This window comes from Lithobates pipiens, unplaced genomic scaffold (assembly GCF_037356315.1).
Source record: "Lithobates pipiens isolate NorthernLeopardFrog02 unplaced genomic scaffold, aLitPip1_a1.2 Scaffold_13, whole genome shotgun sequence".
In the NCBI taxonomy this organism is placed as follows: Eukaryota; Metazoa; Chordata; class Amphibia; order Anura; family Ranidae; genus Lithobates; species Lithobates pipiens.
The window spans coordinates 266,943,144-266,970,650 of record NW_027507718.1 but is presented as its reverse complement, the minus strand read 5'-3'; the positions used below and the strand labels follow the sequence as shown (position 1 = coordinate 266,970,650).

At 44.8% G+C, this 27,507-nt stretch overlaps 1 protein-coding gene across 1 annotated transcript in view; it reads left to right on the top strand.

Annotated features, from left to right (window-relative positions):
• The window catches only part of TSPAN5 (tetraspanin 5), a 245,544-nt gene that overhangs the window by 193,725 nt on the left and 24,312 nt on the right, over nt 1-27,507 (top strand). Inside the window, exon 5 of the mRNA XM_077476585.1 lies at nt 20,772-20,897. Within this exon, the coding sequence (XP_077332711.1) occupies nt 20,772-20,897 (126 nt within the window). The remainder of the gene's footprint in view (nt 1-20,771; nt 20,898-27,507) is intronic.

The window sequence follows — 27,507 nt, the reverse complement described above, 5'->3', positions numbered from 1 at the left end:
ACCTGCATAGGTGTGAATCCGGCCTAAATATTTATTCCAAAATGCTAATTTGAAAGCATTGTTTTAATAGTGTGTTATAGCGTTTCAGACAGTTTGGCACTTAGATTAAAAAATAAAGATCAAGCAGTATATATACATAATTAAACGGTTATGTAATTTATTTACAGCTATGTGATTACATCATCTAAATTATTGATCTGAGAAGAAATTGAATTTTTATAGTGCAAGGCCAGTTTCATAAACCTGTGGACATAATTGAGTGGCATTATTCCAGTATGTAAAATCCATTTTCTTACACAGTTTTTCTATCTCCATAATTACCTAACAACAATAGATTAAAAGTCCCAGAAAAGGGTGCAAATTACCTAAAAAATACATTTATTAGGCGGTCACATGATAGAATGAATGCACTTTATTCCCATTGATATCTCAGTGGGTCGGGGAGTGTGGTTACACCCAAAGGATCTGGCCAGTGTAAGCCCTTGTACACACGGTCGGAGATTTCGACAACCAAATCCGTCTGAGTAATTCCGACGGATTAATTCCGGAAGAGGTCCGGAAGTGATGTTGCATACATACGGTCGGACTAAGTTGTCGGAAAATCCGATTTTACATAACGTGATGACGTTATTTCGTTACGACGGGACTACGTTCAGGCTAGTAGCCAATAGCTTTGGTCTAGGAATTTGATCTGAGCATGCGTGGCACTTTGTCAGTCGGAGTAGGCTGCACATGATCGGAGTATGTCCGATATGAGCATTTTGTCGGATATTCCGACGGAAACAGTCCGATGCAGGCCACACACAGTCGGAATATCAGACAAAACAGTCTGATAGGACACATTCCATCGGAATCTCCGACCGTGTGTACAAGGGCTAAGAGGCTAATGCCTGGTACACACGATGAGATTTTTTAAATTTTTTTGCATGCTAATATATCTAAATTTGCTGACAGAAAAAAAGTTGGTCTTTTTTTTGTAAAAAATAAAAAACCCAGCAGTGATTAAATCCCACCAAAAGAAAGCTCTATTTGTGTGAAGAAAATTCATCCCCCGAGTCAATATTTTGTAGAACCACCTTTCGCTGTGATTACAGCTGCATGTCTTTTTGGGGATTTATCTACCAGCTTTACACATCACGAGTGACATTTTTGCCCATTCTTCTTTGTAAAATAGCTCAAGCTCTGTTATGGTTTGGGAATACCTTAATCGTTTTTGTAACCAGGAACATCTCCAAACAAAAGTGAATATAAGCTAGAACAGATGAAGCATATCAGTTGATTTAAAGCACTCTTGGAGGAGTGAATTTGACTCCTCACTCCAAACCTTCTACATTACTTAAAAGTTACACTAATGTGATATTTCCATTTTTTTTCCTATTTATTCCTAATATAAAACAAGAAGATAAAAATATATGTATCCAAATGTCCTACCAAATAAGGCCCTATATGTCCTGAGAATAAATGATGTATAATATGTTGGGGTAGACTATTAATACTAAAAGTTATAATGCGTGGAACCAAGACATGTCAAAGTGGAAAAACACTTGGAGACTCGCGTAGATAGGGAGGAATAAGGCCCGTGGAATCAGGTGGTTAAACAGACTTATTTACTCTGTTTACACAGATTGGCAGGTAGAACTTATTAACAAACCTCATGTGATCATCATATCACAGCTGTCATGATGATCACATGATCAAAACCTGCGCATGATCGTTCGTGGGTAATGGAGCTTCAGTGACAAGTGCGCAGTGGAACATAGATGGACATTCCTTCTGCACGACCTGTGCCACCCGGGAATGTTAATCTACAGATTGCAGATGTCTAGCTTTTAAATAAACAACGTTATCTGTGTGGCACAGGGGTTCTTCTACTTATTCCTTTTCAAAATAGAAGTCTATGTGACACAAGTAACAGACACTTTAGTGTTTGGATGAGTTGGGCATGATCAAGTCCAGCTTATCATTGGCATCTTTCTGTGAACACCCATCACAGTACTCTACCACAAACACCTTTGTGCCTACTTGCTCATGGTGTCCATGACCTTCCATTGTATATGACTACGTTGGCAAGAGAAAACAGCATAGTTTTAAGTGGTTGTAAACCTCAGACATGAAATATGAATAAAGCATATCCCTCTATAATGATCTGTGTAAAGAGCTGGTCACATGTAAACAAGGGGATGCCACTAATCGGCTCGCCTCACACTGACAGAGTGTGAGGAAAGGAGAGTCGAAAAGTGGGATCTCCTCACAGGGGACATCTAGGGATGTAATCAGGGCACTGATTACAAGAAATAAATACAGTGTCACCAAACAGTGCCCACCAGTGGCAAAAATCAGTGCCCACAAGTGTCACCAATCAGTGCCCATTAGCGATGTCAGTCAGTGCTGGCCATCAGTACTGCCCATCACTGCTGTCGATCAGTGCTCATCAGTGTCGCCCATCAGTACCCATCTGTACCACCTATATGTGCTGCCTATCAGTGCCCACCAGTGCCGCCTATCAGTGCTCATCAGTGCTACATATCAGTGCCCATAAGTACGGCATGTTAGTGCCTCCTCATCAGTGCCACCTCATTAGTGCCCATAAGTGCCACTTCATCAATGCCCACCAGTTCAGCCTACCAGTGCCCATCAGTCCTGCCTTATCAGCACACCTCAGTGAAGGTGAAAAATTACTTACAGCAGTTACAAAATTTACTGACAGAAAAACATTTTTTTTTCAATATTTTTGGTCTTTTTTTTGTAAAAAATAAAAAACCCAGCAGTGATTAAATACCACCAAAAGAAAGCTCTATTTGTGTGAAGAAAATGATAAAAAATTTGTTTGGGTACAGTGTAGCATGACCGCACAATTGTCGTTCAAAGTGCGACAGCACTGAAAGCTGAAAAATGGCCTGGGCAGGAAGGGGGTGTAAGTACCTGGTCGGCAAGTGGTTAAGGAAGACCAAAATGAACCAGTCTTCTGGAATACATTGCCTAATGCCCAATACACACTATTATATTTTCTGAAGATTTTTGTCTTAAGATTTACCAAAACCATATAATATGAGGTCAGACCTTAAAGGCCACACACGGTCAGAAAATCTGAAGATAAATTTTGTCCGATGAACGATCTGCCGATTTTCTGACCGTTAATATACTGCTTCTGACAGCTGATTACGAATTTTCGGCAGACAAAAATTGGATGTGCAGGCTTGAAAATTTTTGTCTGATGTGACCACAACGTCCGATTTTCTTTTCATTAGTACGTTTTTCTGCCAAAAAAAATAAAAAATCTGAAGATCATGACTACGCATGCTCAGAAATTAAAGTACACATACAAAACAAGTCAACACGTTACGTCACTTCTGACGTTGAATTCTGTTGTCAGAAAATTTTCTGATGGTGAGTATCCTCTTCAATTTTGATTTAGGACTAGCATTAAACAAAAAACTGATGAAAATTCGTCCAATAATCTGACCGTGTGTACAAGGCTTAAGAGGTTCAATTTGTATGCAATCAGGCAGGACCTTCCACTATATGGTTTTGGTAAATCTGAAGCCAAAAATCTGCAGAAAATCGAATAGTGTGTATGGGGCTTTAGCCTTGTCTTTATACAGCACAAGCACATAATCTGTGTGAAGGTCGAATTGTCAGTTCTGACTGTCTGCACTAAGGTCCACTTGGTCCAGATAGTTAAAAAAAAAAAATATATATATACTATGCTTGATCAAATTAGAGGTTGTTTTAGGATTGCAGGAAAAGCTATCTGCAACAAAGGAAACAGATAAAGAAAACTATTTTGTCCTATTAAGTAGAAGAGCTAAGAGTTAACTCTTTTCATGTAGTTTCTTGCAGTCATCAATCATTTTCAGCCTAATCAGTTTAAACTGGAAACACTATCTGTCAGGAAATTGAACTTCCATCTGCTAGTTATGCTGTTTCTCATACATTTTTTACCACCGCCTTTAAATTCCTGCTAATGATAATGTTTATTGAGACCAATAACAGTGCAGGACTTGTCACTTAAATGCTGCTTATTCAGACTTTTACCCTCCTAAAATATTTCCAATATTTATCAATTTTAAAGTATAAATGCACTTTAAAACAAAATCCACTTATATTGTTTTTGCTCCACTGTGCTAACTTGCCCCCACTTCCTCTCCACAGATGCGTTCTTACCCTGCAATGGTGCCTGCATTCTCCTGCGGTTTGCTTTTATTGTATTGGCCACAACTGCGCGGTAGCTTTTTCTTGTTCAAATTGTTTATTGGTATTGAAGAGTAGTGATGGCCGAACGGTTCGCCCGGCGGTCGTTTCGCGGCGAATTTCGGCTGTTCGCGGTCCGCCCATTCAGCGGACTATTGGCGCACGGCGGACTTCCGTGTTCACTGTGTAAAAGAACTTTGACCTATGATGACACATCCATCATGGGGTACAGGACAACCAATTGAGACATTACAGCACATGGACACTTGGACATTCCCCCTAACTTATAAATAGACCCGATCCGGCGGCCATTTTACATTCTTTCTTCTGTCACTATAGGGAGAGGTTTGTGTGTAGAGCAGGGAGAGATTGCAGTGACCCAAAGCGCTAGCTATTTGGTACACAAAAGTTATTTTCAGGACTGGTATAGGTGTTAGGTGTAGTTCAGGATAGGCAGTGCTGTGCTAGTGATTGTTGCAGCAGCCTGAGTGTCTTTTGTCAGTTTAGAGAAAGGGACAGGACGGAGTGTGCTGCAGGGACAGTCAGTTTAGTCATTAGCTGTTACTATCAGGTCCACAAAAGTGCTATTCCAGTTATTGTTCCAGTAGCCTCTGTTTTGTCAGTTTATATAGGGACAGGCAGGAAGCAGTGTGTGAGGCAGTGAGGGTCAGTTTAATCAGTAGCTGTTACTATATTAGGTCCACAAAGGTTCTTTTCAGGACTGGTATCAGTGGTATGGTAATAGGCTTGTACACGTATAATATTCTTTCTTCCAAATATAGAAAGAATATTATACTTGACTGCTGCCCTTCTGCTGCAGTCTGCTAATCATTCACAACCTAGTTGTTCCACAAAAGTCCTTATAAGGACTGGTAAGGTAATAATCTGGTGTAGGGTGCTATAGTACATAGGGTTGAGTGAGGTACAGTCTGCTATTCTATAAGGACTGGTATAGGTCCACAATACATAGGGTTGAGATGCACTACTGCTGACCGCTGCCCTATACTGCAGCAGTCCTTCATCGGTATAGGGACTGACGTACAGTCTGCTAATCACTCACACACAACCTACTTGTTCCACAAAAGTCCTTATAAGGACTGGTAAGGTATAGGGTACTACAGTACATAGGGTTGAGTGAGGTACAGTCTGCTATTCTATAAGGACTGGTATAGGTCCACAATACATAGGGTTGAGGTGCACTACTGCTGACCGCTGCCCTATACTGCAGCAGTCCTTCATCGGTATAGGGACTGACGTACAGTCTGCTAATCACTCACACACAACCTACTTGTTCCACAAAGGTCCTTATAAGGACTGGTAAGGTATAGGGTACTACAGTACATAGGGTTGAGTGAGGTACAGTCTGCCATTCTATAAGGACTGGTATAGGTCCACAATACATAGGGTTGAGGTGCACTACTGCTGACTGCTGCCCTATACTGCAGCAGTCCTTCATCGGTATAGGGACTGAGAGTTTTGTCACAGGGTCATTTAAAAAATGACAGGCAGAGGAAGAGGCAGGCCCTTCCGCAGGGGTGGTAGGGGTAGGGCAGGAGCAACAGGCTTGAGCCAAAGTGGGAAGTTGCAGAAGGTGCGTTCAATTACTTCAAAGGATGCACCAGACTTGGTTAAGTGGCTCACTCAGTCTTAGGCCGCGTACACACGCGGGGACTGTTCGCCCAACTTTGTCTGTCAAACAGTTTCGGCAAACAGTCCGCTCAAAATTAGCATGGACGGACATGGCCACACACGACGAACGAACAGTTTGCTGAAACCGTGCGCGATGACGTGAACGGCACGTACGACGGGACGAAAAATACGACGTCCTATACACTGCATTATAACTTTCGGCGTGTAAATCCTTTCTGAGCATGCGCGGAACTTAGTTTGACGAACAAGCCTACACACGAGGGGACTGTTCGCTGAAACAAAGTTTCAGCGGACAGTTTTTCGGAATTTCCGAAAAACCTTGTTCAGCGGACTGTTCGCTGAAACTGTCCGCTGAAAGCCCACACACGAGCGGACTGTCCGCCGAAACACTGTTCAGCGGACAAAGTTGGGCGAACAGTCCCCGCGTGTGTACGCGGCCTTACTCTTCTGCACCCTCCTCATCCTCTCGATCTGCACCCTCTTCTTCACTCTCTGCTATGTGCACCCCCAAAGACACTACCACCAACAACACCACCACCACCACATACCTTCCGCTTGAGTCACAGGAATTATTTTCTGATCCATATCAAGACATTTCTGATGCGCAGCCACTCTTGGTATTGGATCAGGAAGAGGAGGTAGCAACAACCGCTACTCAGCAGTCTGACGACAGTACCCAGATCAGCCCAAGGAGGAGGTTGGTCCCCGGTGTTGCTGCCTACTCCAAGATCTCTACTTATAGCGGCGGAGAAGTTGACGATGACGTGTCTAGTGATGTCACGTGGGTGCCCACAAGAGAGGAAGAGAAGGGGAGTTCAGAGGGAGATATGGACCAGCAGATAGGGAGGAGAAGCAGGAATAACTTACATTGCACAGGAGGGACAAAGCAGACTGCAAATGTATCAGGAGCGAGTCATCGACCATGTATGATCACATCTGGCGCTCCCAGGACACCGGCACATGGCTCCGCAGTGTGGGCTTTTTTTTAACATGTCCGCTGCTGACAATAGCGTTGCCATCTGCAATCTTTGCAGTCAACGCATTAGTCGCGGTAAGCCCAACACTCACCTAGGGACGACCGCCTTAAGAAGGCACATGAGCAGCCATCACCGAGCTGAGTGGGAGCAACGGAACACACAAAGCCACACTCCAGGCTCTCACCGTCCAGCCTCGTCTTCTACTTCTCCTTCTCCTCTCTCCTCACAATTGTCCTCCACTCCACCTTCCATCACACCAAGCTCACGTTTTTCTGCAAAAAGGCAGGCTTCCGTGGGCCTAATGTTCGAGCGTAAAAAAATGATGACGCCGGATAACCCTCTTGCCCAACGGTTGACGGCTGGCTTGTCAGAACTGATAGCCCGCCAACTACTGCCATATAAACTGGTGGACTCGGAGGCCTTTCGCAAATTTGTGGCCATTGGAACACCACAATGGAAGGTCCCAGGAAGGAAGTATTTCTCAGAGAAGGGCATCCCAGAGCTATATGGCCATGTTCAGCGGCAAGTGAATGTATCTCTGGCACACAGTGTCGGTGCCAAGATACATCTGACCACAGACACGTGGTCTAGCAAACACGGGCAGGGAAGGTATATCACTTTTACTGCCCACTGGGTGAACCTTCTGACGGGCGTCAAGCATGTAACCCGTGGCACCCGTGTAGATTTGGTTTTACCGCCACGGATTGCATGCAGGCCTGACTCTTCTTCTCCTCCTCCTCCTACTCCATCCTCCTCCCTCTCCTCCTCGGCTGACTCCTCCTTTTCTGCTGCTAGCGTCTCTTCCGCTGCGCCGCCCAAGCTCCCCAGAACCTATTCGACATGCCAGGTGAGACGTTGCCATGCCGTGCTGCGTCTGTTGTGCCTGGAAGCAAAGAGCCACACTGGCCCGGCACTCCTTTCATTTTGCGTTCACAGGCAGATCAGTGGCTAACACCGCTCAATTTGACAGTTGGTAAAGTGGTGTGTGACAACGGTGCCAATCTGCTTAGCGCATTGAAACAGGGCAAAATCACGCACGTGCCATGCATGGCACACGTCTTAAACTTGGTCATGCAGCGATTCCTTGTCCAATACCCTGGGGTCCAGGACATCTTGCGGCAGGCAAGGAAAATCTTGGCCCATTTCAGAAGATCTTACACGGCTATGGCTCGCCTTGCTGACATTCAGCGGCGACACAATCTGCCAGTCAGACGTCTTATTTGCGATTGCCCGACGCGATGGAACTCAACCTTCTATATGCTTGATAGGCTGCTCCAGCAGAAACGTGCAGTTAACGTCTACCTGTATGAACTCTGCGGCAGAACAGGTTCTGGGGAGCTGGGTTTTTTTTCACCGCGCCAGTGGCTGCTCATGCAAGACGCATGCAGACTTCTGCGCCCATTTGAGGAGATCACCAAACTGGTCAGTCGCAGCCTTGGCGTCATCAGTGACATGGTACCTTATGCCTTCTTTATGGAGCGTGCATTGCATTGTGTCATTGATCAAGCTGTGGAGGAGCAGGAGCGGGAAGATGAGGAAGTCGCAATGCTGGATGAATTCCCAGGGGGGGCTTCTCTATCTGAGACAAGTCAACAACAGGAGTCTGAAGAGGAGTCAGAGGAGGAGCAAGAAGAGCATGCTTTAAACCTTTCTGGGATCCCTGTTGTGCGTGGATGGGGAGAGGAGAATGAAGAGGACGACATTATCCTGGATGATGAGCAGGAGCCAGGCCACCACACCGCTTCCACTTTAGTGCAAATGGGGGCCTTCATGCTCCAGTGTTTTAATAGGGACCCCCGTATAAAAAGCATAAGGGTCAAGGACCAGTACTGGGTGGCAACGTACTTAGACCCCCGGTACAAACACAAAATGGCGGAAATGTTACCGCCGTCACAGAGGGCTGGCAGAATGGAGCACTTCTAGGCCTTGCTTCGAGAAATGCTGCATTCTGCTTTTGCGTGCGCTGGCAGAGGAGCAATTCCCACTCCCAGAGAAGGAGTTGCGGGTACCAATCCAACAGCGCCTGCAAGAAGAGGCCGGTTTGAAGATGGGTTGGTGACTTTGGATATGAGGTCATTCTTTCAGCCGACCCATCGACAGGTGTCATCCGGATCCAGCATCAGGGAACGCCTAGACCGTCAGGTGTCCGACTACATCGGGTTAACGGCCGATGTGGACGCTCTGAGGAGTGATGAACCCCTGGACTACTGGGTGGGCAGGCTTGACCTCTGGCCAGAGCTTGCCCAATTTGCAATCGAACTGTTGGCTTGCCCCTCATCCAGTGTCCTGTCCGAAAGGACGTTCAGTGCAGCAGGGGGGATCGTGACCGATAAGCGTTCTCGCCTAGCTCACGACAGTGTTAACTACCTCACATTTCTAAAAATGAATGAGGCATGGATCTTGGAGGAATTCAACACGTGACAGGTAGACCATGTGTATGTCTATAAACTATTTTTTTAATCGAGCACAGAGACCTTCTTTCTTCATTTGGCTCACTTCCTTGTCCAAAAAAAGCACACCGTACTATATGCCCGTACCCTCCTCTTTGAAGAGGTTGAGCGGTATCATATTTCTACTGGGGCTGCTTATTATGAGGGGCTCCCACCATCCCTGTGCTATGCTGACATCCTCCTGGGGCTGCTTTTATGCGGGGCTCCCACCATCCCTGTGCTATGCTCATTTTGAGGGGTTCCCACCATCTCTGTGCTATGCTCATTATGAGGGGCTCCCACCATCCATGTGCTATGCTGACTTCATCCTGGGGCTGCTTACGGTGCAGGTGTCAGTGCTGTATATCACAGTGCTGATGTCAGTACTCTCTATCACGGTGCTGCTGTCAGTGCTGTATATCACGGTGCTGGTGTTAGTGCTTTATGTCACGCTGCTCATGTCAGTGCTCTCTATCACGGTGCTGTTGTCAGATGACTCTATCACGGTGCAGGTGTCATTGCTGTATGTCACGCTGCTGGTGATCATCTCCTGCACCCTCTTTGCCTACCCTGACCTTCCCTCTCCTCCATTGCCTTCATGAGCTCCACAGTCCTGAATTGTCAGAACAATTTCCCATATAAAAAAAGAATGCTTGTAGTTGTCGATCCCAGATTCACCTCATACATGTGTTATGTCATTGGCCATGTGGTGGGACTATGTTTGCACAGCTATTAATTATTTTGTGGCTGCAAATTTGACCTGTAGGTTTGCGAAGTTCGCCTCCCATTGAAGTCAATGGGGCCCGCCACAAACGTTCCGGTTCGCGAACTATCGGCCGCGTTCGTGAAACGTCCCGTCGGAAGTTCGTCCATCACTATTGAAGAGTCAGAGTGGTAACATACAAATAATACAACCGATGCGAGACATAAAAGAACACATTACAGTACTTGGTACAATGTACATCTGATGTGTGAACATAACAGATCTGGGGTTTAAAGGGGTTGTAAAGTTTTGTTTTTTATTTTCTAAATAGGTTCCTTTAAGCTAGTGCATTGTTGGTTCACTTACCTTTTCCTTCGATTTCCCTTCTAAATGTTTTTTTTCTTTGTCTGAATTTCTCACTTCCTGTTCCTCCTCAGTAAGCTGTTCTGGCTGACTAAACACCGCTCGGGTGATGGTGTGAAGTTTACTGAGGAGAAACAGGAAGTGAGAAATTCAGACAAAGAAAAAAAACATTTAGAAGGGAAATCGAAGGAAAAGGTAAGTGAACCAACAATACACTAGCTTAAAGGAACCTATTTAAAAATAGAAAACAAAGCTTTTCAACCCCTTTAACAGATCCCAAAACCAATGAGTACCCCGTTATGCAAGAAGTGAACAGGCTACAGCTAGGATATTCATTGCTCAAGCCCCTAAACATGTACCCAGATCACCCTATAGATCACTAAATCATTAGGTTTTTGGGTTTGAACAGTAGCTTTTTATAGGGCTCTGTGATGGCAACTCCTGAGTATCTCCTACCTAGGTACAAAGCCTCATAGAACCCCGTGGAATTCTAATGTGTAGGCACAACTGGTGTATAAACTTTGTTTAAAACTACACTTATCCATAATGTACAATTTTTTATTTATTTACCAGCCTGGTTTACTGATTCATTATGTAGGGGCAGCATGTTAGGTAAATGGTGAGCATTCATGCCTTGCAGTTCTGCGTCCTATTTTGGAATTCTACTTGGGTCACTGCATGGAGTTTGCGTACCTCCCAATTTTTTGAAATGGGAATGAGGGACACTTATCAGCAAAAGTATGCAGGCATAGGACAAACCCCTTGCCACGCCCCCTTAATGGAGAATTGTACAAAAAAAAACAAGATTGGTTAAACTCACAAGTGCTTTTTTTTACCACTACAATTCCTTTATATCGGCTTTTGGAATTTACAAAAGCAGCAATTTATAAATCAGATGAAAGGTTTAGCACTGGAAAACACTTTTTGATAGATAAAAAGTGCATTTTATATACAACTATATAGATCAGACCAAAATGAGGGACAATTGAGGAGGAAAGGGAAACAGAGGGACATTGTTCCAAATCAGGGACAGTCTCTCGAAATCAGGGACAGTTGGGAGCTATGAGTTTGTGTGACCCCCCCACGTCTGCTATGGTTTCCTTGCACAGTCCAAAAACATACTGGAGAGTTGCCTGGCTTCCTTTGTGCATGATTGTAGTAGTGCTTTAGGTTGGGAACTGCTTTGGATCAAGGGCAGGTACAAATTGTTCTATGTACTCTAAAGCACTGCATAATATTCTAGCACAGGAATCTTTAAACTACGACCCTCCAGCTGTTGCGGAATTACACATCCCATGAGGCATTGTAAAACGCTGACATTCACAGACATGACTAGGCATGATGGGAATAGTAGTTCCTGAACAACTGGAGGGCCGTAGTTGGCCGCAGTCTGAAGCCATTCATTACCACTTATAGTATATAGGGAAAGAAGCAATGATTTTACATATACCATTGTGTAGGAAAGCTGTAAAGTGAGACCCTTTATGCAAGATTAACAAGAAGTGCCTGCAATAAAAAAAAAAAAATAATAATATAAGACCAGATAAATAAATATGATCCTGTCCCTTCCAGATGTCCCACAGTTTGCTGAATAACTCCAATGTACTGTATTAGACTGTGCTGGCAAAGATAAAATTTGGTAATCAGGTCTGATCACATCTTATTAGGCAACAGTTGAAAATTGTTCGCTTGAAAGGGAATTACTGTTCTTCTTGCATGTATATAATATAACAATATCTTCTGAGTCAGGGAGAAAGATTACACACCGTCTAATGCATGCAAGGACCTTCAATCTCAATCTACCATTGTCAGGGCCATAAATAAGCTTGTAAATGATGACTGATTGAATTATTCAGCTTTAATGTCTAAAGCAATATGGAATATATTTTCTCAATTTTTTTTCCTGTGGTTTAAACAAAGATAAATTAATTTGTCAGCAGGCTAAATATTTAGGAGAAATTTGTTTTAAAACCTGTTTCTAGTGTGCAAAACCTAATGCCAAAAGCAACTGGCAGCTTTGAATAATAGATATTTTCTTGGGCAAGGTTTACACTCTGGGTTGGGAAGGGGGGGGGGGGGTCAGAAAAACATGCAGTTGAGCTTTGTTTTTACCCCCTCCACCCCAACCCTTCCCCCTTAACATGTCACTAAACCCACACGAAAAACTATCCATAAGTGGAGTATTACACAATATTCATACTCACTACATCACTATGAGATTTGTTGTCTGCATTCTGCAAAAAACCTAGTTGATCCTGCTGCTCTCTATCTCCACCCTCTGTTCATGTCCACAATTCAGCTAGGCATTTTTGCATTGCTGTGGAGGCGGCTCTGCACATGCTCAGTTTTCAGGGAGTTTCTGTGCTGAGCATTTCCTCCTTATTACATCTGAGCAGCCCATGTGACTATAGAGTCATACATGTGGGCATATACACAGGGGTAAATGCCCACTTCTTCACTCCTCCTCCATGCCTGCTAGCCAACTAAACACAAAAAACATTTAAAAAAATAAAAAAATTAAGAGCATTATCATTTAGAGGAAATGACAATGCTTTTCTCTGTTAATGCTTCCAGGAAGGACCAGGTGGATTCTGAATGGTCAGCACCATTAAATTGACAGCACTGACCAAGAAGAATTTATCTGGTCCATCCTAGAAGTGCTGACAAAGAACAGATAGAGCAGGAATTTCAAACTCCCAGACTGTTAGAGCAGCTACGGGGGTGCTGGCAACTTGGCCAGCCCTGAGGTTAGTACAGAGAAACCACTGGGTGTTTAGTTATGGTACGCCTTTACACTTTTACTGTTAAGGTGAACTAACCTTTTAAGGGGCTGTTAACACATGTAGCGTTGGACTGCTTTAGGCAGTGTTCCCTAGCACAGACCCAATGCAAGAAGAAGACATAATGAAGACATAATGCCTCATATCCTTTGGTCTCAGTTCACTAATACACTGTTGGTGTGTACTGAAAAAAGGAGGACATGTTGCATTTTTGTGTAGCGTGTTCCAGTGTACTGTAAACCCCCAAAAGTATGTGTTTTACTAAAAGTGGGGACCCGGCAGAATAAAATTAAGGTAGTAACAATTTTCTATGTTGCATGATATTTGCACAATTATCAGACGCATATTTTCAGGAAAAAATATACTAAAATGAATTTTAGTGCAGAAGTGCTGCATGATTCTGGAAAAAATTTGAATAATGATTTTTGTGATTAGAATAAAGATCACGATTCTCGGTGTAACATAATTTTTCACATGATACAGAAAAATTGGGCTAACTCTACCGTTTCATTTTTTTAAAAATTCATTGACGTCTATTTTTTCCTTTGAAAGACCTCTGTGCAAATACGGTGTGACGTAAAATATTGCAATGACCACCATTTTATTCTCTAGAGTCTCTGCTAAAAAAAAAGGCAAAGCATAATGGACTACTATGCATCGCATAGTAGCCCATTATGTGTCACTTACCTGACACAGGAGCCAGCGATGTCACCGCTGTCCCCTGTAGTCCGGCGCATCCATCTTTTCGGTGGGGTCTCGCAGCTTCGCAGCTGTCGTTCGGCGGAGCCGCGATGACGTCACTCCTGCGCATGCGCACGGGAGCCGACACGTGCGGCAGCTCCATTGTTGGAAATGCCGCGCTCAGTGCGCCTGCGCGCCGCTGTCTACGGCGCATGCGCCGTAGACAGCGGTGCCTGTCTTCGGGCAAATATCTCCTAAACCGTATAGGTTTAGGAGATATTTCTTGGACTTACAGGTAAGCCTAATCTAGGCTTACCTGTAGGTCAAACTGGTTTGTAAGGGTTTACAACCACTTTAACTTGTAAGCAACAAGTGTCAGAATAAGGTTTATTCTTTAAGTGGTTAAATTGACCTCATTTGCAGACTGAAGTTCATCCCTTTGATCTAAAAGAACCAAATGATACAATGTTTTCTTTTATATCAGCACTGAGCAATGTTGATAAACATTTGCTGGGTGGTTTCTTTTTATTTATTTTTTGACAGCTGTGAATGATTAGAGAACAGCTCTGCACTTGTTGGAAATGCTGGATTAAGATCATGAGGGGGGTTGAATCGAGATTGCGAATTTTTTTTAAACGATTAATCGTGTAGCTCTATTGCAAAACAAACATAGTATTATTCTCAATCGGTTCCATTGAGTAAATAGATACAAGGCGTGCCACATCTTAAAATTGTGCAAGCCTGTGGAATCGCAAATAACTATGTTACCCAAAATTCTCCATAAACGATGCTTTAAAAGCCTTTGCAGTCCCAAAATTTTTGCTCTCACTGATATTTGCATTGATAACTCATGTGTGGCGCAATTGAGGTTTACATACACATGCTTTGCCCTATGCTGCTCTTTTTACATTGGGGTGTTTGTGAGGGTGGGTTTTTCCAATTATTATTTGTTTTTTGTATTTTTTTTGCACTTTAAAAAAAAAAAAAAAAATTAAACTTTATTGTTACATTAGCCATGGATGACAGCCACAACCCCTGTCATTAGTCCTGAGTTATTCTTACTTTTTCCCAGGAAAATCAAATTACATATATACAAAAGCCTGTGATATTGATAACACTTAACTGTGGCAAAATGAGACTAGAACTTGACGAGGGTGCGCTTCCCTACGCACCAAAAGGCCACTTAACTAAAACGTAACCTTTATTGTAAATCATAAAATGTATGTAAATGGCCATAACAGGTATACCTATTAGGACAAGGTCAATGCCATTATATATAAAAATCAGCGTTCTATCTCTATGTGGTAATATTAACATCTACCAAGTTTAAATGGTGAAAACCTCTCTTCAATATATACGAATAGACAATATGAGGGTTATAATTTCCTTCTATATTCAATATAAAGGCTCCGGGCTGTATTAGAGAATATGTAAATTAAAGGTCTACTTACCAACACCACCTGGTATCAAGAGATGGGGGCATATCTGTCTCTCCTCCCATCTATTGGCCACATATAAAAATTTGATTAACAGAAAAAGAGAAGGTATGCTAGTAAATACTGTCTTACTGAAGATATGGGCTATCTATCTTCTGCCCTATGAAATTATCTATTTCTCAGATATGCGATACGGGTACACTTATCCATGTGGACACATAACCACTGATGGATGAGCCCCATATATCACCATATCCACAAACTCCATGCATAGGAGGGTTAAGGTAGTGCTTGAAAATAATGGTGGCCACACAAAATATTGACACTTTTGGACAATTTGGACATTTTCACTTAGGGGAGTACTCACTTGTGTTGCCAGCGGTTTAGATATTAATGGATGTGTATTGAGTTATTTTGAGGGGACAGCAACTTTACGGTTATACAAGCTGTACACTCACTACTTTACATTGTAGCAAAGTGTCATTTCTTCAGTGTTATCACATGAAAAGATATAATAAAATATTTACAAAAATGTACGGGGTGTACCAGGGGCAGACTGACAACTCAAGAAGATAATGGGCCCCCCAGGCTTACAGATAGATGGCCGTCACACCAGGAGTAAGTAACATGCAAAACAACATATAGAGTACAGCAGTCAGGATGAGTGCCATGCTCACATAAGAGTCATCCCTTACACAAGTCCCAACATTCACCCTATACATCACAGTCCACAGAGTGCCACTTTATGGCAGAGCCCCCGAGTGTGCCCCCTTACAGCAGAGCCCCCCATTGTGCCGCCTTACAGCAGATACCCCCCCAGTGTGCCACCCTATGGCAGAGCCACCCAGTGTGCCAATCTACATATCCCCAGTGTCACCTTCCATCAGTGTCCCCTTACACACACCTTTACACCTTAGTGCTTGGTGTGGCAGGCAGCTGGCGGGAAAAGGCTTTTAATTAGAAAAGAAATCCACTTGTTGCAGCCTCTGAACTGCGCAAGTGAGTCATAGAGCCAGCGGAATAATGAACTGCTGTGGTTGGCCTCAGATCGGGCAGTGGGGCATGTAAATAAAGGCCATGCTTGACGTGTGCCATGTCTTCTCTGCACAGGTGTGCACCCAGACCTGCCCTGCCTCCTGATCCAAGGCCAAGCTCTGCAGTGCAACAAGTGCATTTTTCACGGGCACATGATTGTTATATCGAATTCTGTTGAGCAGCAGTGGGCACACATGGATCATACAGTATACACACACGCATGCACAGTATACATACACACAGTATACATACAGTAAACACACAGATGCACGCATGCACAGTATAAATACACACGCACACATATAGTAAAACATGGACAGAAGAGGCAGAAATCAGCTGAAGAAAATCAGCAGCATTGAAATGGAAAGAAAAAAAAAATAACATACAGTGGTGGGAAAAAGTGTTTGCCCCCTTCCTCATTTCCTGTTCCTTTGCATGTTTGTCACACTTAAGTGTTTCGGAACATCAAACCAATTTAAACAATAGTCAAGGACAACACAAGTAAACACAAAATGCAATTTGTAAATGAAGGTGTTTATTATTAAAGGTGAAAAAAAATCCAAACCATCATGGCCCTGTGTGAAAAAGTGATTGCCCCCTAAACCTAATAACTGGTTGGGCCACCCTTAGCAGCAACAACTGCAACCAAGCGTTTGCGATAACGTGCAATGAGGATTTTACAGCATCCTGGAGGAATTTTGGCCCACTCATCTTTGCAGAATTGTCCTAATTCAGTTACATTAGAGGGTTTTCGAGCATGGACTGCCTTTTTAAGGTCATACCACAACATCTCAATAGGATTCAGGTCAGGACTTTGGCTAGGCCACTCCAAAGTCTTCATTTTGTTTTTCTTCAGCCATTCGGTGGTGGACTTGCTGGTGTGTTTAGGATCATTGTCCTGCTGCAGAACCCAAGTTCGTTTCAGCTTGAGTACACGAACAGATGGTCGGACATTCTCCTTCAGGATCTCTTGGTAGACAGCAGAATTCATAGTTCCTTTTATCATGGCAAGTCTTCCAGGTCCTGAAGCAGCAAAACAGCCCCAGACCATCACACTACCACCACCATATTTTACTGTTGGTATAATGTTCTTTTTCTGAAATGCAGTGTTCCTTCTACGCCAGATATACTTGGACACACACCTTCCAAAGAGTTCCACTTTTGTCTCATCGGTCCACAGAATGTTGTCCCAAAAGTCTTGGGGATCATCAAGATGTGTTGTGGAGAAATTGAGACGAGCTTTGATGTTCTTTTTGCTCAGCAGTGGTTTTCTCCTTGGAACTCTGCCATGCAGGCCATTTTTGCCCAGTCTTTTCCTGATGGTGGAGGCATGAACGCTGACCTTAACTGAGGCAAGTGAGGCCTGCAGTTCCTTGGACGTTGTTGTGGGGTCTTTTGTGACCTCTTGGATGAGTCGTCGCTGCGCTCTTGGGGTAATTTTGGGCGGCCGGCCACTCCTGGGAAGGTTCACCACTGTTCCATGTCTTCGCCATTTGTGGATAATGGCTCTCACTGTGGTTCGCTGGATTCCCAAAGCTTTGGAAATGGCTTTATAACCCTTTCCAGACTGATAGATCTCAATTACTTTCTTTCTCAATTGTTCCTGAATTTATTTGGGTCTCGGCATGATGTGTAGCTTTTAAGGATCTTCTGGTGGACCTTACTGTGTCAAGCAGCTCCTATTTAAGTGATGCCTTGATTGTGAACAGGTGTGGCAATAATCAGGCCTGGGTGTGGCTAGAGAAATTGAACTCAGGTGTGGACAACCACAGTTATAGTATGTTTTAACAAGGGGGGCAATCACTTTTTCACACAGGGCCATGATGGTTTGGATTTTTTTTCACCTTTAATAATAAACACCTTCATTTACAAATTGCATTTTGTGTTTACTTGTGTTGTCCTCGACTATTGTTTAAATTGGTCTGATGTTCCGAAACACTTAAGTGTGACAAACATGCAAAGGAACAGGAAATGAGGAAGGGGGCAAACACTTTTTCACACCACTGTATATAAATACATATATGTATATACATACACACACACACAAACTATACATACAGTGTATACACACACACAGTATACATACAGTAGACACACATACAGATACAGTATACATACAGTATACACACAGAATCAGTATACATACAGTATACAAACACACACAATATACATACAGTATACACACAGTGTACATACAGTATACACACAGTATACATAAAGTATACATACAGTATACAGACACCAGCACTTTTCACCCAAAAATCAGCCTGATTGAACACACTGCTGGCCCCATCTCCTGGCATGCTGGTACTTGTAGTGCCCCCGCAGCTCACAGACACATTAGGTGATAATACAGGAGAGGAGGGAAATGTGTCTGTGTATTGGTGGGCAGGTAATGAGTAGGGAGGTGTAGCAGAAATTGGGGGAGACTTTCAGGACATGTCCCCTCCAGGCAGTGCCGGGACAAGGTCATTCAGGGCCCAGGGCGAAGATGAAAAACGGCGCCCCCCCTCCCCCTCGTTGTGAAAAGCCACAGTGCCTACAGATGATGGGATTTGTACTAACGCATCAGTGACAGTGCATTAACCCCCTTCCTGCTACATATTACCAATACCATTGCTAATTAAGCAAACTCCCCTCAGAGACTGCAGACATGATATAAGACAAGAGATGGTCAGAAACTGCAGACATGATGCAAGAGATCAATGCAGTCTCACCAGTGCCAATCAAATGCATCCTAGCACTGTGCCCATCAATGCCACCTCACTGTGCCCACAATCGCAGCCTCTCTGTGACCATAATTGCAGCCTCACTGTGCATATAATCGCAGCCTCACTTTGCCCATCAATGCCGCCTCACTGTGACCATAATTGCAGCCTCACTGTGACCATAATTGCAGCCTCTTTGCGACCATAATCGCAGCCTCTCTGTGCCCATAATCGCAGCCTCTCTGTGCCCATAATGGCGGCCTCTCTGTGACCATAATCACAGCCTCTCTGTGCCCATCAATGCTGCCTCACTGTGCCCATAATGGCAGCCTCACTGTGCCCATAATCACAGCCTCACTGTGCCCATCAATGCCGCCTCTCTGTGCCCATAATCGCAGCCTCTCTGTGCCCATAATCGCAGCCTCTCTGTGCCCATAATCGCAGCCTCTCTGTGACCATAATCACAGCCTCTCTGTGACCATCAATGCCGCCTCACTGTGCCCATAATCGCAGCCTCACTGTACCCATCAATGCTGCCTCACTGTGACCATAATTGCAGCCTCACTGTGACCATAATCGCAGCCTCTCTGTGACCATAATCGCAACTTCTCTGTGACCATCAGTGCTGCCTCTCAGTGATGCCAATCAATAATCGCTTATTGCGATTTTTTTACCAAAAATATGTAGAAGAATACGTATCGGCCTAAACTGAGGGGAAAAAAATGTTTTTTTATATATTTTTGGGGGATATTTATTATAACAAAAAGTAAGAAAATAATGCGTTTTTTTCAAAATTGTCGCTCTATTTTTGTTTATAGCGCAAAAAATAAAAACCGCAGGGGTGATCAAATACCACCAAAACAAAGCTCTATTTGTGGGAAAAAAAGGACGTCAATTTTGTTTGAGAGCCACGTCGCATGACCGCGCAATTGTCAGTTAAAGCGACGCAGTGCCGAATCGCAAAAAGTGGTCTGGTCTTTGACCAGCAAAATGGTCCGGGGCTGAAGTGGTTAAGGTACCCATATAGCACCATCAATTTACACATACATCGCACACTCACATCAGTCCCTACCCTCAAGGAGCCCACAATCCAAGGTCCCCAACCCACATTCATACACTAGGACCAGTTTTTGGACAGAAGCCAATTAACCTACCAGCATGTCTTTGGAGTGTCGGAGGAAACCGGAGTACCCAGAGGAAACCCACACAGGCACAGACATGCAAACTCCAGGCAGGTCATGGTTGGGATTAGAAACAGCGACCCTTTTTACTGCTAGGTGACAGTGCTACCCACTACACCACTGTGTCGACCTCAGCATACCTTGCCAGAACTGCGCGCTCCCGCGCCCATCACAGCTCCAGCCAATCACAAAGCCGGAGCTTGCAAAACCCAGAAGAAAGGCTCTTAGCGGCGACAGCGTGCCACTAGAAGGTTTTGTTCCAAGGTAAGTATTTCATAATGTGCTAGTATGCGATGTATACACAGGTGTTACCTTACTTATTTGTTCTATACTTTTTTTTTCATGGTACAGTGAAACATTAAACTGCATAAGTTTCAATAAAATAGGGGTGGTCTAAAACTTTTGACTGTTTGAACCTTTTAATGTACACTATCAAATTCACCCTTACTTTAAGAGGGACTGTATCTGAAGAATGGAATTGAGTTCCAGGGTTCTTATAGAAATTTGGTAATCACCAGAAAAGTGTAGGACCGCTCCCTTTCACTAATATTTGCTGGGATCCTGCTGCCTATTTGTTGTATTACTCTTTTCCTTTGCGGTTCTACATATCTGATCATTCTGTATCTGTATTCCACAGTGGCAGTGTTGTGGTGCATTTGGAGCTGACGACTGGAATCTAAATATTTACTTTAACTGCACGGATGCCAACGCTAGTCGTGAGCGATGTGGAGTACCATTCTCCTGCTGCACTAAAGATCCCGCTGTAAGTTATTTCTCTTCTGCTCCATTTCCCCTGCCACTTATCTGAATTCACCTGATGTAAGATGTGTGCCCTTGAGCTTTCCATGCTCCCATTTCATAGGACCAAATGAACCCAAGTCAGCTTTCTTAAGTCATAGAAGCCTGTCACTCAGCAGTTCATTCCTGGCCCTCCTGTCTCATCACCCGGGAGTTACATGACAGAGGAGGAATTCTGCATGGCGCTATACTTATGTTAGAGCTGGAGAATGCACAGTGATGTTGCTCCTTTACAGCACACAAAATCTGCTCTGTTTCTCATCTCATACAATGTTCAAGTCATGTAATATTGAAGCCTGGAAATGTGGGTAACGTTTTTTTTTATAGATGGATTTCCTGGCAGTACTGAAGCTACACACACTTTTCCTGGCACATTGTCTTTTTTGCTTGGAAGGGTGATGGAATTATAATTTTGTTGGTATTACACAATTTAAAAAAGCAATTGTAACTGCATTGCTCTTACCGATAACCATTATTTTTTTTTCAGTTCAGATGTTTTTGGATTTAATTTCCTTGTAAAATACATTTTACAAAGCTTTTAACAATGAAAGGTGTCATTTTATTGTGCATAGCTAAAAAAATTGCTAAAAAATGTTGTGGCTTCATAAAGATTACTATTCAACACGGTTCAAAAAACGCGCTTTGAGCTGTTCACAGTGCTGACCCCATGTAAAAAATACAGAAAATTCCTTGGAGGATTAATGTTCTTATTTTGCCATGCTTGTTACCCACATGCTTGGGGACCATGCCATTTTTCCCAAGTTCGTCTTTCAGGACAGCCACCTTTGAGAGACACTGGCTCCTCCCCTCTTAGGAAACACCGCCTTCAATTTCACAATTTAAGCCTCCTCCTCTCTCCGTCCCTCAGTTATGGTGTTTCCTCCGGTGGGGAGACACCGCCAAGGAACCTTAGCTGAATCAGTTGGCGAAACTGAAGCTATCCGAGCGGAGCTCTGGCCCCACTCGGCAGTCCGATCGTCTATCGGTCTACTTTCGGCAGTCCGGTCAGCTGGGGAGCTGAATTTTCGTACTGACCATACACTCTAAACTTCGCTTGGGGAAAGCAGGAAGTTTTTAGAGGGTCATCCGTTCGTTCGCCCAGGAGGGTGCTTCAACGGGATAGGCAGTTCGGTCAGCTGGGGAGCTGAATTTTCGTACTGTCCATACACTCTAAACTTCGCTTGGGGAAAGCAGGAAGTTTTTTAGAGGGTCATCCGTTCGTTCGCCCAGGTGGGTGCTTCAACGGGATAGGCAGTCCGGTGGACTGGGGAGCTGAACTCTTGTACTGACCTTTTTTACACGCACTCTAATCTTCGCTTGGGGAAAGCAGGAAGCTTTAGGGAGGTCCATCCCTTCGTTTCGCCCAGTGGGGCGCTGCAACAGGACGTCCTAGGTCCCCCTGTGTTTGCAGTCGGCTTGGAGCTGGAGGCCGGACCAGATGACGGGCGACGTCAGTTCTGGTGGGGGCGGACATCTTCGTTGGACCCGCGTCTTCCGGTTCCGGACGCGGTCGGAAGGAGGACCAAGCGTTCGGCTGGTGCAGCCTCTCTTTCTAAGTTGCACAGGCAGCTGTTGGAGGCACGTTCGTACCACTCTTCCTCAACAGGAGAATGTCCGAAGCAGTGGCTTCAGGAGCTCCTGGAGTTAACGGCACCAGCCACTCAAAGGTAAGGAAAACCCTGGGGAGGTGTTCCCTTACTTTATAACCGGTAGCTCCACTGGTGTTTTTTCCCCCTAGGTGGTCGGGGGGGAAGGGCAGTGCGTCTGGGATCCAGGTGGAGATTGATCCTAGGGCGGGGCACTCCCGGTGGTCCTCTTAAGTAGTGCTGGTGTTTCTTTTCTTTTCTTTTTAAATTTTATGCTGCTCTCTCTTTTATTTCTATGTCTCAGAAAGACATGAGCAAGTCACCCCTTGGTTCTAGGAGGGAGTGTCCTTCATATAGAGCCTCTTTGGGGAAATTCCTGTTTCAAGGCACTTTGTAAGGAGTGTATTGAAGCCCCGGATAGCTCAGTCGGTAGAGCATCAGACCTTTAGCCTGAGGGTTCAGGGTTCAGGTCCCTGTTTGGGCACCATCAGGGAGCAGGCAGCAGAACAGGGTGCATATCTGGCGGCTTCTGTGAAGGTTCCAGTGGCCTCAGCTCCAGAGCACTCTTTCACCAGCACAGCAGAGTGTTCCACCTAACCCGATGGATGTTCCTCCTGCAGGTTAAGGGAGAATCTAGAGGGTTCCAGAGAGGAAGTTGAGGAAGAAGTTGACAGTGCCGTCTCAGACTCCCAAGGGGAATCTGATGGTGAGGGCTTGGATGGGGAACCCAAAAGAACCTCACGGTATAAACTTCCCCTGGATGAAGTGGATAAGCTCTTGGGAGCTATTCATACCACTTTAGGCATACAAGAGAAAAAGAAGGCATTGTCACCCCCACGATCAGATGTACTAGGGCCTGGGGGAAGCGGGTGTTCCCGGTTCATGACGTCTTGATCGATGCCATCAGGAATGGCAGGGTCCCGAAAGAAAACCTTTCTTTTCTGGTGCATTAAAACAAAGGTTTCCTTGGGCGGAAGAGGAAGCTCTTGTCTGGAATAAAATCTGCCAGGTTAGATGCTGCCTTTCTTCAGATGTCCAGGCATACTGACCTGTCCTTGGGGACATGGGGATACTTTCAGACCCTATGGTTTGAAGGATGGATTCACTTCTGAAGGATGCATGGGATTTCTCATAAGAAAATCTTTAAGCCTGCCATAGCAGCCACAGTGGTGGCTCGTAATATGAAGTGTTGGCTTATCCAGATTAATGCATGAAGCAATGACGGCAGAGGAGACTTTTCTATCCTCCTTTCCCATGCTGCTTAAGGAGTTGGCATACACTGCGGATGCTTCGGCTCAATCCAGGCGAATGTATGCAAGGTCTTCGGCTCTGACCAACTCAGCCTGGAGGGCCTTAAGGCTGAAGACATGGCAGGGGGACAAGGCATCCAAAGCAAAGCTCTGTGGAATCCTTTTTACAGGAGACCTGCTGTTTGGGCCAGGTCTTGAAGCAGTGCTAGATCGCACGGCTGATAAGAAAAAGGCAGTTTTCCTTAAGAGGAAATATGGAAAAAAAAGAAAAAGAAAAAAAAAGGGCCTTCCTCCCCCAGTGGGAGATGATCACCTCCAATCAGTTGGTGTTGGGGATCATCAGAGGAGGTTACCGTTTGGAGTTTTCAGAGCTCCCCCCCTTTGAGACTCCTTGTCACTGAGCTGCCAAAATGTATCCTTCTTTCCTCTCCAGGAGTTAGAGGAACAGGAGGTGGTAATACAGGTCCCAGCAGGATAGACAGGCAAGGCTTCTATTCTCACATTTTTGTGGTTCACAAGCCTTCGGAAAAGTTCAGGCTCATCCTGAACCTGAAGCGTCTGTGTGTCTTAGTCGCCTACGGAAGGCTTTGGTTGGTTTTGGTCACTGGGTGAGGGCACCTCTTTCACCAAAACTGTTTCAGGGCATCGACAGTATGGATGCATACCTGCATATTCCCATCGCAGAGAGCCACCAGCGTTTCCTCAGGCTGGCAGTGATAACCTCTGTAGGGGTGCTACACCCTCAGTTCAAAGCACTTCCCTTTTGGGCTATCCCCTTCCCCCTCGTATCTTCACCAAAGTGATGGTAGAGGTTCTGGCTTTCCTGCGTCTCAGGGGAGTCTCGGTGATCGTGTATCTTAACGATCTTCTCCTGTTTGTCCCTTCTCTGGTGCAGGTGATTTGGGATCCACAGGTAACAAAAGACCTGTTAGTGAGCCTGGGTTGGCCTCTGAACCTAGTGAAACCCAACCTAAATTCCTTCCCAGGGGTTCACCTTCCTGGGGTAGGTGCTGGGCTCAACAGAACAAAAGGTCTTCCCTCCTTGGAGAAAATCCAGAAGGTAGACAAAGCACTGTTGTTTCTCCAGGGCAACCGTCAGAACTCAATGAGGAAGGGTAGGTTGAGCTTACTGACATCCACGCTCCCAGCGGTTCAGTGGACGGGGTCACGTTACCGTCCTCTGCAAACTATTCATCTTGAAGGTTTGGGACCACAGTTAGGGGTCTTGGGACTCTTTGGTTTCGGTTCCAACTCAGGTAAAGAGGTCCCTTTGGGAAAGGGAGCACGTTTGTTACAAGGCCTAGAATGGATTTTGCCAATATCCAGGGTGGTTACAACCGATACGAACGGCTTAGGTTGGGGTACACACCTAGACTCCCGTTTGGTATAGGGTACCTGGGAGAGGAAGGAGTCTAAGAGATCCTCAAATTGGAGGGAGTTGAGAGCAGTAGATCTGGTTCTCAGGACCTTTCAGAGAGTGCTCCGGAGACTTCATGTAAGAGTCATGGAGACAATCCCTTGGCAGTGGCTTACGTCAACAAGACGGGGGCTCCTGGAGCAGATCCTTATGGGCCCTAGCGAAAGCCATCCTCAGATGGGCCGAATGTTAAATTCCTGTCCTTCCAGTGATCCGTTTGAAAGGAGAGCAAATTCTGGTATTAGATTTCCTCAGAGCAACCAGGTTCTCAAGCAGGAGGTTTTTCGAAAAGATCACCCAGAGGTGGGGGATTCCTTGGATAGACCTCTTTTGCCTCAAGGGAAAACGCAAAAGAAGCCATCTCCTGTTCCATGAACAGGAGAGATGGGAGGTCGGGAGCAGACGCACTAAAGCACAGAGTTAGGGTTTCTCCAGGTGCTATGCTTTCCCCCCTCCCGTTCTGATTCCTGCAGGGTCAAGGAAGTTTCAGGTGGAGATTACTACCTTGTTTCGAATCGCACCTCATTGGCCCAGGAGGCCGTGGTTCTCCATTCTGAAGGGCCTGTCTGTGGAACCCCCCCCCCCCGGGTTTTCCCGGTCTAGGAGTGTCTCCTTTCCCAGGGTCCAATCTGCTGTCCCCAGGTGGATCCTTGCAGCTTGGCTACTGAGGAGGAATTGCCGAAGGGCAAAGGGGTCTCAGACTGTTTAGTAGCCACTCTTCTGAATTGCAGGTAAATAGAATCTCAGACCATTTTCTTGAAGGGATGGAGGCGGTTCAATAGCTGGTGCTCAGAGAACTCCTTCAATGTGCACAGCCTTGTAGCCGTTCTAGAGTTCCTGCAGTCAGGGGCAGATAAAGGTTTAGCCCCTGAAACATTGAAGAGTCAGGTTTTCGCTTCAAGCGTATTTCTGGAAAGGCATCTAATATCAGACCTTGGGATAGTAAGGTTCTTTAGAGCCTTAAGTAGGCAAAGACCAAGCCTTTGGTCGCCCCCTTCCCAGTCGGGATCTTTCATTAGTTTTACAGATTCTCATAAAAGAACCTTTTGAGCCATTGGAATCTTGCTAGTTATGGTTGATTACTCTCAAAACTGTGTTTTTTGTGGCGATCACTACGGCAAGGAAAGTGAGTAAACTCAAAGCCCTTTCTGTTAGGGCACTCCTTTTCCAGACCATTCAGTTTTAAGACTGATCTGGCCTTTTTACCTAAGGTAGCCTCTAATCCTCAGAGAGTCCAAGAGATTATGCTGCCTGTTTTTCGTTCAAAGCCAGTGAGAGAACAGGAACACATCTTAATAAATTGGACCTTAGAAGATGTGTCCTTCATTATTTAGATTGCACAAGTCAGTTCAGGAAGTCTGATTCACTTTTAGTGTTATTTTCAGGGGCTAGGAAGGGTTCCAAAGCCTTTAGACGTACGATAGCCAGATTGTTAAGGTCAGCCATTGGGCAGACTTACGTGGTTGGGGTGTTAGAGCCTCCAGTTAGAATTAGAGCACACTCAACCAGGGCAGTGGCAACTTCGCAGGCAAAGTGGGCTGGTGCGTCTCCTGAACAGATCTGTAGAGCCGCAACGTGGTTCAGTTTTTCTACGTTCGTGAAGCACTATAGATTGGATCTTCTGTCAGCCAAAGACCAAGCCTTTGGTCATAAAGTGCTGCAAGCAGTGGTCCCACCCTAAGACAAGGTACTCGCTTATCCTCTCAAAGGTGGCTGTCCTGAAAGACGAACTTGGGAAAAATGGAGTTACGTACCGGTAACATCCTTTTCCGGGAGTCTTTCAGGACAGCACCGGTTCCCACCCAGGTTTTTGGAGATCTTCGGGAACTCATCACATGAGACCGTCAGGTAAGATTAAAAGTTTGATTGTTTGTTTTGACGTGTTCTTGTGTCTCCCCAGTTGGCCGGAGGTACTCTGGAAGAACTGAGGGACGGAGAGAGGAGGAGGCTTAAATTGTGAAATTGAAGGTGGTGTTTCCTAAGAGGGGAGGAGCCAGTGTCTCTCAAAGGTGGCTGTCCTGAAAGACTCCCGGAAAAGGATGTTACCGGTACGTTTTTTCTATTAAAAACAAAGTTAAAATTCAATAAATTTTTTGACAGCCCTCCCAAAAAAGTTATAGCGGGTAAAATAAGTATTGAACACGTCACAATTTTTTTGGGCAAATATATTTCTAAAGGCGCTACTGACATGAAATTTTCACCACATGTCGGTGACAACCCATGCAATCCATACATACAAAGAAACCAAAACAAATACAAATGCATTCAGAAATTAAGTTACTGTATGTGTAATAAAATGGAATGACACTGGGAAAAAGTATT